This window comes from Petaurus breviceps, unplaced genomic scaffold, assembly GCF_028583685.1.
Source record: "Petaurus breviceps papuanus isolate PSGF00001 unplaced genomic scaffold, PetGlider_PUasm1.0 90865, whole genome shotgun sequence".
In the NCBI taxonomy this organism is placed as follows: Eukaryota; Metazoa; Chordata; class Mammalia; order Diprotodontia; family Petauridae; genus Petaurus; species Petaurus breviceps.
The window spans coordinates 15650059-15665014 of NW_027187367.1; the positions used below are offsets into that span (position 1 = coordinate 15650059).

Here is a 14956-nt window from a genome sequence, read left to right on the forward strand (position 1 = left end):
CCCCCCAACAGCTGCCTGTGCCTTTTCCTCTGAAATGACATTCCCTCTATCTGTATATATTTTGCGTTGTCTCCCACCCCTTAGAGTGTGAGCTCCTTGAGGGCAGTGACTTTTTGCCTTTCTTTGTTCCCCCAGCACTTAGTACCGTGCTAGGCATATAAGGCAGATGATAAGTGCTTAATAAATGCTTGTTGATTGACTTCTGGAAATCTCTTGTCAAATGATGCCTTTACGTTTATACATACTTATGACTTACTAGACGAAAATGCACTTTCCTATCTACTTTATGTGTTGACTTCCCTGTTAGAATATAAGCTCCTTGAAGGCAGGAACTGTCTCAAATTTCTATTTGTATTACCCCACATGTAGTCCTTAATAAATGCTATTCTTTCATTCAGTAATATATTTTTCCCATTAAAGTAGAGGTTCCCTTACTGCAGGGCCTCTTCCTCATTTTTCTTTTCTCCTTTAGAACTCAGCATCGGAACAATGGCATTTCTCTTACCGAAAGGACAAATTATTAATGTAGTTCTTCCAGTCAAGAGTAACATTGAGCCCTTCCCTCTGCAGAGTGAAGGGGCAGTAGGGAACTTCCAAAGTAACAGCCCAGAGTATAGTCCTAGGACTGGAGGGAAGGGGAGGGGTAGACAGGCCTTCAGTGGGGGAGATGGAAGGGCTGGAAACTTGCCCTTGAACTCTAGAGATCAGTGGAGACCCAAGAGAATCTTTTTGGGAGAAAAATCAGCCCTTTGCTGAGCCAATAGACTCTTACTGGTTTCCTGGGGTGGGATGGGATGAGGTGCGGTGAGATGCAGCAAAGAGATGAATTTACATACTTGTCGGGACAAGTACTGGATTTTTTGAGATCTTCCATTTGGGAGGTTGTTTCATTGGAATAGTCTCCTGATCTTTGCTAGGCGAGGGACAGACAGGTGAAGGATTAGTTGTCATTAAAGGTGAGGTGTCTGACGTTTGGGGTGGCAGTGGTGGTAGTGAGCTCCTGGCAGGCAGAGTTCTCCTAGAAACTCATCTTGTGGAATTGCCCTCCTCAGTTCAAAAAGGCTGGAATCCTCTCCCAGGCTCTGCACTCCCCGTTTCACCTCATACCATCTCAAAATAATATTAGAAGGAACTTTAGAAGTCATTTGATCCAAAACCTTCTTTTTATAAATGAGGAAACTGAGACTGACTTACTCAAAGTTCCAAGTTAAGTTAGCAATAGAAAGCTGGGACTAGAGCTGGGGTCTTGAAGACTCGGAGCCCATGATACCCAGGCCATCTCCCAGACTCACTCTCCTCCATTTATTTACACACTGGTGACACCACGGGACCGAACCAGTGGATTAGCACCGAGCATACCTGGGGCGCAGGATCTGAGCGAAATGTTGCATCTGGGGCAGGAACCCAGGGCGGGGGAGGGGGGAAAGGGGAGGAGCTGGGGGTGGGGTGTAGTGTGCCCCAACACCCACCAACCCCTGGTGAACCCGTCCCACTCTCACATCTAAGACATTTCCTCCTCACTCTACCCTCCACATCCTACGGGTAGCCCAGCCCTTTACGCTTCACCCGAAACATTGCCAGCCTGTCCACCCTAGTCTACCTCCTGTCCATCCCTCGGAGGAGGCGCCTTCGCCCCCGGCTTTCCCTCTGTTCCCCCTACTCACTCACCTTAGTACCCCTCCCTCCTCTAGTCCCCAGCCCCTAGCCCTTCCTCCATCCCCACCCATCGCCCCAGTAACCCAGACAAGTATCCTGGCCTGACCCAGATTAGCGCTTCCAGAGCCGGGCTGTCCAGACACGTGTAGTTGCGCAGGAGCGCCCAGTTCTCTCGCCGAAAGCCTTCCTCGGAGTCGGATTTGGCGCTGCTCTCCAGAGCCTGGAACACGCTCGTGCCCAACGCCAGGTAAGCCAGGTAGCAGCCCAGGAGCAGTGGCGTCCCGGGGACCGCACAGCGCCGCCTCAGGTCCGGCGCACGCTCCCTGACCGTCGGCTTTTGCGCGGCTTTTCCAGCCTTCTTCTTGGCCTCCGGGACAGCCTCGTCTCGCTGTCCTAACATGCTTGGGCACAGTTCTCCTGGGCTTAGACCCGGGACGAGGGAGGGAAGGGTCTGGGGTCGTCTTGACCCTGGGAAGGTCAGGGAAGAGGGATGGACTCAGTTCTAGGAGCGGTTAGGAGCTGGAGCAGGGAAGGGAAGGGGCTCCGGACAGACTATTCAGTCCCTTACCTAGAAAGTGCATGCAGTTTCGCTCTGTCAGGGTCCTGGGCTCCCTAGGGGGATGAACTGACTCCAGCGCCCCACCCCGAACAAGGATCCAATCCCTAGCCCCCAAGAGAATACGGAGCCCCTAGTATCTAGCCCCGCCTTGCATGCAAGGGAGATTACACCCCCACCCCCCCACCCCCCATCTAGTTCAGGGCCCTCCTCTCTTCTATTTACCTCCCCCTTTCCAGTCCCAGTGCAGAATAAGCCGCCTGTGTGATCTGACCGAAGTCCCCAGAGACTGGGGAAAAACTCGAAGGGGAAAGAAGAGAACACAGGAAGAAAGAAGAGAACACAGGAAGAGGGAGGGAAAAGGGGAAAGATTAAAAAGGTTAGAGTAAGAGTACCAGAGGGGTAGAGGAGGGAGAGCTGTGGAGGAACTAGAGGGAGAGGGATTCAGAGCTCCTTTTATCTCAGGCCACAAATACGGTCAAAGCCCACAGAAACTACACACAGGAAGAAAGAGAGGGCCCAAGTTTCTTCACCTAGGTCCACGACTTGTGCCATCTAAATGGCCTTTCTAGACCCTACCAACCCATTTTGAGGGCCCCCATCCCCACCCCCAGAGTACTAGGCAATGGGTGAGGGCAATGGGTGAGGATCATTATTAGAACTTGAGGGAAACTGAGGAAATTGCCCTGGCTCAGACACTCAGCACCACACCCAGAAATAACTGGCCGTGTAACCTTGATTTTGTAACTTTTTTTTTTTTTTTTTTTTTTTAGCAATCGGGGTTAAGTAACTTGCTCAAGGTTACACGGCCAGTTATTTCTGGGTGTGGTGCTGAGTGTCTGAGCCCGAGATTTGATCCAGGTCATCCCGACACTGGAGCCGGTGCTCTTACTCGCTGTGCTAATTCTCTACCAGACATCGAAGCTGTGTGTATGGGGGAAGACCATCCTTTATTTTTCCCGTCTGACACCTCCCTCTGCCATTCTGGGATCTCTTACCCTTCATCTTCTGAAAGTTCTTTATGTCAATTTGTCACCTCTTTTGTAGCAGATTACTTCCTCTTCTTTAATCAGTAGAGATGAGATTATGCCCTTGTTCCAGCCCTCCCCCCACCCCTTTTATACTAATCGCTGTGAGATTGGTTGGACATTTGCTGACTGATGGGAGGTTGGGAGACAGTTGCTGTGGAGACCCTGCCCTCCTGAAGATACATTGTTAAAGGGTTTAGAGGTCTAGGCAGCATGTCTCATCTGCTGAAGGCATTCAAGTGGCAAGATAAGGGGCACTCACATGCTGCCCCTCTGTTTACTGTTCTGACTACCAGCAGGCCTTTAGAGGGAGAGCAGAGCAGTATTTGGGGAATCCTGATCTAGTCCATCCCTCTACCCTTCAGGCAAACTGACTCCTATCCCACGCTTGAGATCACATTGTTTCCTCATCCACAGAACATCTCCCCATCCTGTCCATGGGAAGACAAACTTCAGACGTTCCCCAGCACTCTTCTGGCTTGTTTTCTGTGGTCATTTGAATTGCCTGCTTATGGAAGAGCATTGTTTAGAAAGGGTCTTATCAGGTCATGATCTGTGAGAGCATGTATTTAAACAAGGCACGAAGAGAGGAAAAAATACAGACACAGGTATAGGGCCTGGGAAAAGGGGGAACATATCCAGGAGGGCGTCTGGTCCCTGGAGGAAGCCTAGCTTTTGTGTCCTAGGACTCAGAAGCTGTGTTTGCAAACGGTGCTCCACACTTCAAGGCATAACTCCTCTAGCTCTGGTCCTTTGGGAGGAGTAGGCAACAACGTCCAGGTAACTACTGCCTTGCACACACACACACACACACACACACACACACACACTTTATACAACATTTCTACATTGTACATTCCCCCAAGATCTGGGAAGCAGGGCAGAGGATGTTATCTCTTTGGACAGCCTTCATTATATAGCCATCCCTCCTGAATCAAGAAAGTCCAAAAATGATGAGTCTTGGGAAGGAGCAAGGTCCTTGAATTTCAGGTTTGTCTGGTGATGCAGCTGCTGTTGTGGAACTGGTTGGTGTGCTATGGTGAGAAGGTCTGTGGTCTCTTCTGTGAGTCAAGCAGTCTCCCAGAGGCTTGGGGTGGGGGTTGCTAAATGGGAGGTTGAATTCTAGACATGATCCTAGAGAGAGGGACAGCATGATGGAGAGAGGGACAAGTGAATCTGGAGTAAGGATGTGTGTCTTTTTCTGTGCCTCCTGGTTTGTCTTCTTTATGTTTTTTGGTCTCCATTACTCATTTACCTGAAATTTTTAGGCTTCTTTCCTCTTGTTGGAGAGCCCTTGGGGAATGACCCAGAAGAAAAGGATATGAAAGAGGGGGTCAGGTCAGGGAGAAGAAAGACTGGGGTGCTGTAAGGGATTGTGTTTACTACGGTGATCTATACGGGGGGCTGGAAGGCCTTTAAGAGAAGTTGGCTGGTATATTTATAGGTTGGGACTGCTCCATGAACTCAGATGGCTCTAGGGAGCTTGGTGGTGTGAGAAAGCCCATCTGCCTCAGGAGTCATTCCCTTCTTAGAGCTTGGATCCCTGCTCAGTGGCCAGAGGTGCATGACTTGGTGCAGCACCAGGGGGCCCAGAGGCAGCATGAGAGCTAGCCAGGCCAGGCCCACGATGATCCAGACAGCAGCTAGGCTCCGGTACACAGAGATGTAGTGCTTGTCGGGGTCTGTGCCTGGGAGAGCAAGAACAGGGCAGTCACGTATTACAGTCTCTCTAGAAGTCCCTGTCTCCACAATCATATACATCTCGCTTGGAGTGGTCTTCCTAGCTGTTCTACCATGACTTCATGCTATGTAACACCTAGAGGACCATAGCTCCTGAGCCTGTGTGGGGAGAATCTTTTCTTTCTCCCAGAACCACTTGAGAACCCCACTAACCCAGGCCAGATCTGGCTCTCAATCTTACAGCAAAGGCCTTGGAAGTTGACTGGGGGTGGACAAGGATTAGACTTTTTTAGAGTAGAAGGCAAGGCATTTGGGGTTAAGTGACTTGACCAAGGTCATGCAGCTAGTAAATATCGAGTGTCTGAAGCTGAATTTGAACTCAGGTCCTCCTGACTCCAGGGTTGGTGCTCTATTCACTGGAGACTTCTTGATATTAACAATAATAACTCACATTTAGAGAGTGCTTTAAGAGGTTTCCTCAAAACCACCCTATGAGGTAGGTAGTATAAGTTTTTTTTTTCTTTAAACTCTAGAAAGGGTTTTCAGGAAATGGAAATGATGAAGTCACTTACCCCTGGTCACACAGCTATTAAATGGTTGAGGCAGGATTTGAACCCAGGTCAATCTGACTCCAGGTCCAGTGTTCTATCCCTTGTGCCACATAGCTTCTTCCACATTACTAGGAGTTTATGGGGGCCTTCCTCCCTCTCAAAGTCTTGATGGGGCTGAATTCCTGGTTTCCAGCCTTCTGGCCCCATCATCCCCATCCCCTCAACCCCCAGGTCCTCTAACTCTTGATGCCCTGGCCCCTAGGTTTCTAAAGTATCCCAGTTTCTTATGCCCCATTCCCATACATCTCCCTTACCTACAACATAGTCCCCAAAGCCAATAGTGCTGAGGGTGATGAAGGCAAAATAGAAGCCCTCACCATAGCTCCAGCCCTCCACATGGCTGAAGACCATGGGGGGAAAGATGAGGAGAAGGAAGGTCCCCACAGTCAGGAAGACAGCAAGGCCCAGGGTCTGTACCACCTAAAAGAGACAGGACACTGATGGAGTAGCTCCCATGGCACCAGGATGACTTCAGGGAGGATTTCCTTCAGTGAAGGCAAATAAGAGGAGGTTGGGCCTCCACTGTCTTCCTCTGCCCAGCAGCTTCTCTGGGGATATGTGGCATGTATTTGGGGCTATCCCATGGCACCAGAAGATTCTGGAGAACTCTTGGGACTTGGGGATAATGCTCCAACAGGCATTCTGACCATTCACATGAAGAGACAAAGCTAAGTTGAAATTGAGAAGGGGGGTCACTTACAGACCATACTTGTCCCTCACTCCGCAGGAGAGCATGTGAGGTCAATCCAAGGGAGAGACATTGGCTTCACGGAGGAATGAAGGACTGGGGTCAAGTTGGAATGGGAATGGGGCAGGGATCATGAGGAAGAAGGACACGATTGGGAGCCAGGAGAGGTAGGTTGAGGAGTAGCTTTTGCTGTGCTGGGACTACAGGGAGGAGTGGGGAAGGGGCCATAGGCTGAGGAGAGGTGGTACCTGGTAGCGTCTTGGTCGATGCCCCCAAGTCTCCATTGTAGCTAGGTGAGACCTTAATCCTGTTCCCAGGTGGTTGAGAAACACCACATTGAGTGGAATCCCAAACAGGGCATAGAAGATGCAGAAAATCTGACCTGCTTCTGTGCTGGGGGACAGGTTTCCATAACCTAAAGAGGGGGAGAGGATGATTTCAGAATGTATGTGTCTATGCCTGAACATCTCCCCCCCAACACCCACAAAAAACCAATCTCACAACCAATTCTGAGTGGACAAAAAAGAAGTCAGGAGTTCCCTCTTTGAGGAGTGACTGATTTGAAGACAGTGGGTGAGGGGATGAGGTGGGAAGAATTACTCATGTTAAAAGCCTGTACAAAGGAGACCTAGGGAGTTTTCAGGATGAAGGAGGCCAGAATAGGGGAGTCTAGCCCTCTTCCCTTCCCACCTCCCCCCAACTCCCCATTACCTATAGTGGTGACAACCGTCCCTGCAAAGAAAAAGCTGTTGCTGAAGTCCCAGTTGCTGGGGTTGGTGGAGTTGCCAGTTGGGTTCACACCTTTCTCCCAGGCTTCCATAATGACCTATGCCAAGTATGAGGTATTGGGGTATGGGGAACATGGAGACATTGAATAGTCAGGAAGAAGGAGGGACAGGGTTAGGTGGAAGATGTTTATATTATGAGAGTGATCTGGGGAAGAAGGGATACAGAAAATGAGTTTGGGAAAGTGAGGCACCATGGAGTTATCAGAATGATGGGAAGAGTTTCCATTAAGATGGAATCATGGGGAGCAGCTAGGTGCTGCAGTGTATAGAGCATCAGTCCTGGAGTAAGGAGGACCTGAGTTCAAATCCAGCCTCAGACACTTACTAACTGTGTGACCATGGACAAGCTACTTAATCCTGTTTGCCTCAGTTTCCTCATCTGTAAAATGAACTGGAGAAGGAAATGGCAAACCATCACTCCAGGAATCATGGGATGCTAAGAGCTAGAAGGGAACTTAGAGACATTTAGTTCTACCCCCCAATTATACAGAGGAGGAAATTGAGACCCAAAGAGACAAAATAATGTGGCCAAGTTCATGCATCTAATAAAGTAACACTCGAACCCAGGTCCTCCAAAACCAGCACTCCCTTGTCCTTGGAAACATGGAAGGCTATGGAATCTTACACTCATGGAGTGTCCAAATGTAAGAAAGGCCTCCTTCTATTTGGTTTTCTGAAGGTGGTAAGGCAGGGGGGTGGACAAGATAACCCAGGGCATCCCTCATGTTTCTGGGTGACCTCTAGTCTTCGTGCAGACCAGATTCTAAGCCTGCACAGGTAGCACATGCATGGCCTTCTCTGGTGTGGCTGTGGGTTGGGAGATGGGTTCCATTCCTTGTCTACTCTTGCCTTAATGGTGACCTGGAGCTCCTTAGGTAGAGATGACTGCAGCTTGCTGGGTTTCCTTGGTGTTTTGGATGGTCAGTGCGGGGGGCAGGGGGGGGGCAGAGAGACAGAGACAGAGAGAGAGAGACAGAGACAGAGAGACAGAGACACAGAGAGACAGAGAGACAGAGAAAGACAGAGAGACAGAGGGAGGGAGAGAGAGAGACAGAGAGACAGAGAGAGAGAGAGAGACAGAGACAGAGAGAGACAGAGACAGAGAGAGAGAGAGAGAGAGAGACAGAGAGACAGAGAGACAGAGAGACAGAGACAGAGAGACAGACAGAGACAGAGAGACAGAGGGAGGGAGAGGAGTGTGAGTGTATGGAGTGGAGATAATTACAGCTTTCCCTAGACTTAGTTTCCCATGAGAAACTGTTCCTTAGAAGGCTGACTCTAAGTAAGGGTAGGGTGTTGGCCTGGCCAGAAGGACTTTGTCATAAGACACCATCTGCTTTTCCTCAGTCTGACAGGCTAGGGCCCCTGAAAAGACCCAAACTTTGTCCTTACTCACTTTCCCATAAATCCCACAGCAAAGGACCTTAACTCTTTAGATAGCAGCAGTCAACACCCTGCTGGCAGATAGAGGTGGTAGGCCTGGTTATCTTTGGTGTTTTTTTAAAAATTATTCTTTTAAATGAATAGACAGTTATTTAAAAAGCTGGGATTTATTAGAATGGAGAAGAAAAGGCTGGGGGAAGAAGGTATTTCACACCTCTAAAGGGTCATTGAAACTTGGGGCCAGGATATTTATCCCTAATGGGGGCACAAGGGTGGTAGTGATGGGAAGGGTATGGACTTCACTTGGAGTGGCAAAGAATATAATTACTCCACTTATGGTGAGGGGCATTGAATAAAAAAAATGAAGGCTTCAAAGAGGCAGGGGCATTTTCTTTTCAAGAGGTCTTTAAGAATAGGAGATACCCACCCCCCTGCTCAACTGCCCATGTTTGGAATAGCTGCAGATCAGCCTAGAGGCATTGGAGAAGGATGAGAAATACTGCCTCTGTCTCTTAAATATTAACTCTCTTGAAGACATATATGCAGACTGATGTAAGTGGAAGCAAGAAAAAACTGTACACTATTACAGTGAGGTAAATGGAAAAGACAAAAAAACCCAATAACAAAATAGAGCTTTTTAATTGTAATGATCGAGTTTGGCTCCAAAAAAGAGGTGAAAATTCTTCCCTTCTTTGAAGGTGGAATCAGACTCAGTCCATATATTGGTTGGTTTTTCCAAAAGGCTTCCCCCCCCTTTTCTTTTTATTCTTTACTGTAAGGGATGGCTGACTGGTCATGGGAGGAGGGGGCATGTATCTGGAAATGAAGGTGATGTAGCAACAAAAAATATAAGAATTGGTATTGTAAAAAAAATTATCATTTTCATGAGAGCTGGTCCAGATGAACAAGGAGCGAGCTTTTTTTTTTTGGGGGGGGGGCTTTTGTACAGATGGGGAAATGGGATGGACTCATTTGTAAGTCACTTTTTTGAGGACTTGTCCCAGGGATTCAGCAATAGAGGCTGTAGGTAGCAGCTTTCAGGTGATCACAGATTCCTGGTCTTGGTGCTCTATCAGGAAAGCTTCCTAATGATGGTGGTAAACACTCTCCAGATATCATGGAAGCTGCTTTGTGCTTCCAACTCATAATAGGACTCGATCACAAGAAATCATTGCTCCCAGTCTTAATCAGACTACCTCTAGCACTCCCTCTGGGAATTTGACCCCAGGTGTATTCACTGGATGTGAGGTAGTAAAATAAACTATGGGACACACCAAAAAATTATAGTCACAGCTGAGAGGCAGTGTAGTATTCAAATCTTATATCCAAGGGCTCAGTTTCCACATTGGTTAATTAGGGTAATACCTATAGTTCCCCACTGGAGGTATTGGGAGGTTTAAATGAGATAATCTGTGGATATCTTAATGATGTATTATTAATTTATAAGTCCCCTGCTGGCACAGGACAAGACATGTTGGTGTTTGGGTTTTTTTTGCTCCTGGAGCACAGGGTCTTCTAAGGATCCTGGGAACATTCCCTTGTCTACAGGCCAAACTATTCCTAACGGGTGATTTCACAGCTTCTCTTAGATCATTCTAGTGATTAGTGAGACACAGTGTGGACAAAGAGCCAGGAATACCTGGGTTCAAGTCTCAACTTTGAGAGAATGAATGACCCTGAGCAAGGTACTTTAGCCTCTCAGAATTCTAGGCAACTATCTTAAGACTCTTAAGATGAAGAAAAGTAACTCCCCTCCTCTATCCCCAATGTGTTGGTAGAAGATGTTTTCTTAGGCAGGCATTCCTTCCATAAACTAAAGAAATCCTAAGTCTATTCCCTCTACCCAACCCCTGTGATCAGAAAGTTTTATGTCTAGGTGTCTAACACGTACCTTGTGGGTTTTTAGGAGGGGGGGAACCTAATTCAGTAGAAAAGGCATCATAGTAGGAAGAAAATGATTATTTATTAAGCACCAGGCACTGTGTTAAGCACTTAATAAATATCTTATTTAATTTTCACAATTCTGAGAGATAGATATTATTACCCCCATTTTACAGCTGGGGAAATTGCGGCAGACAGAAGTTATGACTTGTCCAGGGTTACAGCCGCTAATAAGTAATCCGTAACTCTGGTTAGCACATATAAACTAGTAACCCAGAGGGGCCTAACCATCTGCCAACTGCTACTGTTGTGTAATTATGTACCTCCAGGTGTCATGATAACAGGCTTGGATCAATTAATAACTGTAATGTTAAATGCATATATATGCAATATATATATACACACATATCACATCACATATCTCACAAACATAGAGTTCTGCTCATGCCATCCAATAAATGAAAAGACTTGAATGCCTGTGATCTAAGCCAGAGCCTTCCTGCTGCAGACAGTTCTGCTCCTCTTCATAAGGACTAGTAAGTCTCCACTTAGAAATGCTTTCTGTATCCTCTGGCGTCTCTATTTCACCTTCAGTTCTAGCGAGGACACCTTCTAAGTCCTCATGCCCTTTCCTTTGTTTAGGTCCCTCGGATCTTAGTCTTAGACTGGGAGTTAGTGATCCCAATTTTTGACTGAGAGTCTGATGAAGATGGATAGATACTGAGGCAGGAGGATCTAGGAAATGCTATTCACTGGAGGAAAGGGACCTCGGTTCGTCTCTTTGACTCTTTAGCAAGCTCTGCTCGATGAACATATGGGCCAGTTTTATTTTAAATCCCCCTCAGCATATATCATAATCTTATTTGCACTCTTCTGTGTGACCTTTGACAAATAACTTCCCCTCTCTGGGACTCAGTTTTCCTCTCCCTCTCCCCACCCCCATAAGATTAAAATGATAAGGGGTCAGGTGATCTCCCAGACCCTTCTAGCTCTAAATACAGTGACTATGATTTTACAGTTGTTGACCCTGCTTTTTAACTATTCTTAACCATTTCATCCTCTGGTCATTTCAGATCATTTGAATATGATTTCTCTCCAAACTCAAGGGCAGAGACCGTATCTTCCTGTCTCTGTTGTGTGCCACAGAAGCCACGACACATGTTTGTATATCAAATCTTTTCTTTACTATATGACCTGTTCCCATGAGACCATGTGATGTTGGACCAGGGATGGTCTGGAGTCTGGAACATCTATGCAGAGTAACCAAAGAGGTGCATGGCAGGGCTTGGGGGTGGGATTAAATAGAGGTGCTCACTCATCAAAAACAGCTTCCTTGCCTGGATCTAGTCACTGCAGAGGCTTGGACAAGCATAGCCATTTAATGTTCCTGAACCTGAAACTTCAGGCCCTTCCCACTGGAGGAGGGTCTGGCGCTAGCTGTTGTGGACATTTAACTGTGTGGTACAACTGTTGTGTAGGCCATGGCATTGTAACTGATCTGGAAGGTCAAAGGGAGCAGAGGCTTTGGGGACCAGTGGTTCAGAGGAATTGGGCAGAGTTACTCTTGATGCTTTCCCCCGCCTCCATTTCTCTATCCCTGACTCTCAGACTTCCCCAAAGCCTCAAGGCCAGCCCTTCCTTCTCTAACCTCCATTTCTGAGCCCCCCCCTATCCAAGTCCTGTTATTCACCTTCCCCGTCTCCTTCCTCCCCACGCCTGCCCCACCTTCCCATATCACCTGCACAAACCGTTCCAGGGCATACTGGTCCAGGCAGGTGTAGTTTTCTAGGAATCGTAGCTTCTCTATCTGGAACTGGTTTCGGGACTGAGCTTCTGCCTGCTTCTCCAGCAGCTGGAAGATGGCAGCGCCCAGCAGCAGGTAGCAGAGATAGGCCAGCAGCAAGGACAGAGTCCAACTGCCCCGACAGTCAAAGAGCCCTGAGCCAGCCATGTCTCTGGCCATGGAGCAGGGGTGGGGGCTGCACTGCACTGAAGAAGACAGCGCTCTCTCTCTGCTGAGCACTTACCTTTTTCCTGGCTCTGCTGGGCAGGCCCCCCTGAAGCACTGGTCCTTCCCCACCACAGCTGGCTGGCTGGGCTGGGACTCTGTTTGAACAGTGCAGTGTAGCTCAGCCCTGCTGCTCAAAGTGCCATGAATGCAAACAGGTCTGACGTCCCCCGATCTGGATGGCCTTCCATGAGGAGCAGGACAGGGGACTGTGCTCCATCGAAGCCATCCTGCTTTTTCCTCTCCCAAAGAGGAGAATGAGAACAGTCTCATGACTTCTCCTTCCACCAAAGGCAGGTCTGGCCTTAGGTAGGTTCCTGCGCTGGCTCCCTGGCTTTTCCTCATCCTTCAGACCCTAAAAACATGGATCCTTTGGGCCCCAAACTGTAGGATTTTGGGGGAAGTCACAACTGTTATGGACTCTCATCCATACTCAGTTTCCCTCACTGTGAAATGGGGTGCTTGCTGGGGGGAACACAAAGAAGTGGGGGACAGGTGAAAAGCCCGAGCAAGTGCAGGGGGATTAAGGAAGATTTGATTGATCTGAATGACAAATCAGAGCAAAGCCAGCATAAAGCCGATTGTAGTGTTCAGGGACAATGGTGATATGAACATCCGGGATATCTGCCCAGTTTTTACAGAAGCTTCCACTTTTCATTTCTCTCCCACGACCCTTCATTGGTATCTTTCATTTTTACATCAGTCACATTTCTCAATAAATTCCTTCCCTGGTCCCTCCCAGAGAGCTACCCCTTAAAGAAAAGAACTAAAAAGATGAAAAAAAACCCCAATTTCCCCAAACTGAACAATGCATTAACCAAGTTGGACATTATATGCAGAATATTCACTTTAAAGTGAGGGGGAAAACCTGGATAATGAGGGCCATCCTTGCTGGATGAAGTGTCACAAGTGCCAACCCCATTTTGTCCCCATTCCTCTGCCACTTTGAATCTGTTTCCCTGGGGAGGGGGAAGGAAGTCCTGTTTTCTGGGGATCATCTTGTCCATCCCTCTGTCAACAAGCGGAACATGATAGGATGATGACCATTGGTTATCTGTCTCTACTAATGAAACATGAGAGGAGAATCCCACCTGCTGGTTTGTTTTAGGTGGGATTCCACATGGTGAATCCCCTCCACAGTAGGAATGTTTAAAATAGAGAACACAAGATTCAAGGCAGACATTGATAGACAATTTTTTTTCTTTTGCTTTCTGGAGGAGGGAAGGTAGGGCAATTGAGGTTAAATGACTTGCCCAAGGTCACACAGCTAGTAAGTGTATCAAGTGTTTGAGGCCTATTTTGAACTCAGGTCCTCCTGCTTCCAGGGCTGGTGCTCTATTTACTGCACCACCTAGCCGCCCCCACTGATAGACATTTGAAAGGCTGTCATGTGAAAAGGGATCAAACTTTTTCCTTTTGGCTTCAGAGGGAAGAACACGGAGCAGTGGGTGAAATTGTAAAGAGATACATTGAACCTTCAGGTCAGGGAAATGACTCCCCCTACTCTTTTCCTCCTGAACCCAAACCTCCTAAAAAGTGAGAGCCATCCTGGAATAGAATGGGGCTGCCATGTGAGTCATGGGCACTCCTGTCATTAGAGATTTTCAAGGAAAGTCTGGGTATGGTATAGTGGGGATTCCTTTCAGATATGGGTAAGATCAGATAGAGGCTGAGATCCCTGCCAACTCTAAAATTATGTGATTCTGCAATGGGAGGACAGCTAAGGTGACCTATTCAAGTTCTCATGAGTCATGGGGTTTTCCTGAAATAATAAATAGCTAGAGCTTTAAGGCATGCAGAGCACTTCACGAATATTGCCTCATTTGGTCCTTACAATAACCCTGGGGAGGTAGGTGCTATTATTATCCCCATTTTATAGACAAGGAAACTGAGGCAGACGGGGGTTACACAACAAATTAGAGAGATGGAAGGTGAGAGAGAATGAAAAGAGAGGGTGATAGAGAGGCCACCTTGGAGTGTGGTAGAGAGAATGCCACCATTCTTAAGTATCATCCTAGGATTGCCCTAGGGCTGGATTTGGGCAAAGAAGTAAAACTGGCCTGGAAACTGTCTTCAGCTTCTCACATTTCCTATTAGTGGCCTTTTATGGCTTCCTCATTTTCCTCCAGCTTTTTCCTATCCCATGTCCCAAGTCTTACAGGATCTTGTCTTTCAAGACAAAGTTGTTAATTGACAGCTAAGCTGTGAGCCTGGGGCTTAAGCTGTGATGCCTCTCAGGGGTAGATGATCAATTTCCATACATACAATTTCTTCTCTTTCCCCCTTTGCCTCTTCATTCACACATGCACATACAATCCCATACCCATTCCCCCATAGCCACACTCCATACAAACCCATGATAAACCCATGTTTGGCACTGGAGAAGCCAGATACTAGAAACTAAGAATAGAAAGACTGATTTTTGGTTTAGCTTTTTTTGTCTTGACTGGTGACAGAAGAGGGAGAGATAGTCACTTGAAGAAATGCCTGCTTAGGTGCTTGAATGAATGTATATTTAAAAAAGGGACTTGAAGACCAAAATATCCCAAAAGCCTAAGGAATGACATAATGAAATTTCATGTTTTCGGCCAGTGGAGGGCTGCTTAGGGTCCCCTTGGGTTACATTTAGGCAACCATGTAATCCATCTATTTATAAATTCAGCACTTTTTTTTGGCA

The 14956-nt window shown here is 47.4% G+C and overlaps 2 protein-coding genes across 2 annotated transcripts; both read right to left on the reverse strand.

Annotated features, from left to right (window-relative positions):
- Nucleotides 1-1500: 1500 nt before the first annotated feature.
- On the reverse strand, nt 1501-2531 carry LOC138150168 (potassium channel subfamily K member 17-like). The gene is made up of 2 exons (XM_069073616.1): nt 2438-2531; nt 1501-2124 (listed from the first exon to the last, which is right to left on the reverse strand). Exon 2 carries the CDS (start codon nt 2054-2056, stop codon nt 1688-1690), a length of 369 nt encoding a protein of 122 aa, XP_068929717.1. The 5' UTR covers nt 2057-2124; nt 2438-2531; the 3' UTR covers nt 1501-1687.
- Nucleotides 2532-4704: 2173 nt separating this feature from the next.
- Nucleotides 4705-13096, reverse strand: LOC138150233 (potassium channel subfamily K member 16-like). Its single transcript, XM_069073665.1, has 5 exons — nt 12010-13096; nt 6931-7045; nt 6468-6634; nt 5786-5951; nt 4705-4928 (listed from the first exon to the last, which is right to left on the reverse strand). Exons 1-5 carry the CDS (start codon nt 12232-12234, stop codon nt 4705-4707), a joined length of 897 nt encoding a protein of 298 aa, XP_068929766.1. The 5' UTR covers nt 12235-13096.
- Between the last annotated feature and the right edge of the window lie 1860 nt (nt 13097-14956).

What these genes read in the sequence shown, in the direction of transcription:
- LOC138150168 (XM_069073616.1), bottom strand. Translation starts at nt 2,056, where the DNA reads ATGTTAGGACAGCGAGACGAGGCTGTCCCGGAGGCCAAGAAGAAGGCT.
- LOC138150233 (XM_069073665.1), bottom strand. Translation starts at nt 12,234, where the DNA reads ATGGCCAGAGACATGGCTGGCTCAGGGCTCTTTGACTGTCGGGGCAGT. An exon ending in CCCTGGAACGGTTTGTGCAG is followed by an intron (nt 7,046 to 12,009) that starts GTGATATGGGAA and finishes TACTTGGCATAG; the next exon opens with GTCATTATGGAAGCCTGGGA. An exon ending in ATCGACCAAGACGCTACCAG is followed by an intron (nt 5,952 to 6,467) that starts GTACCACCTCTC and finishes TGTCTCTTTTAG; the next exon opens with GTGGTACAGACCCTGGGCCT.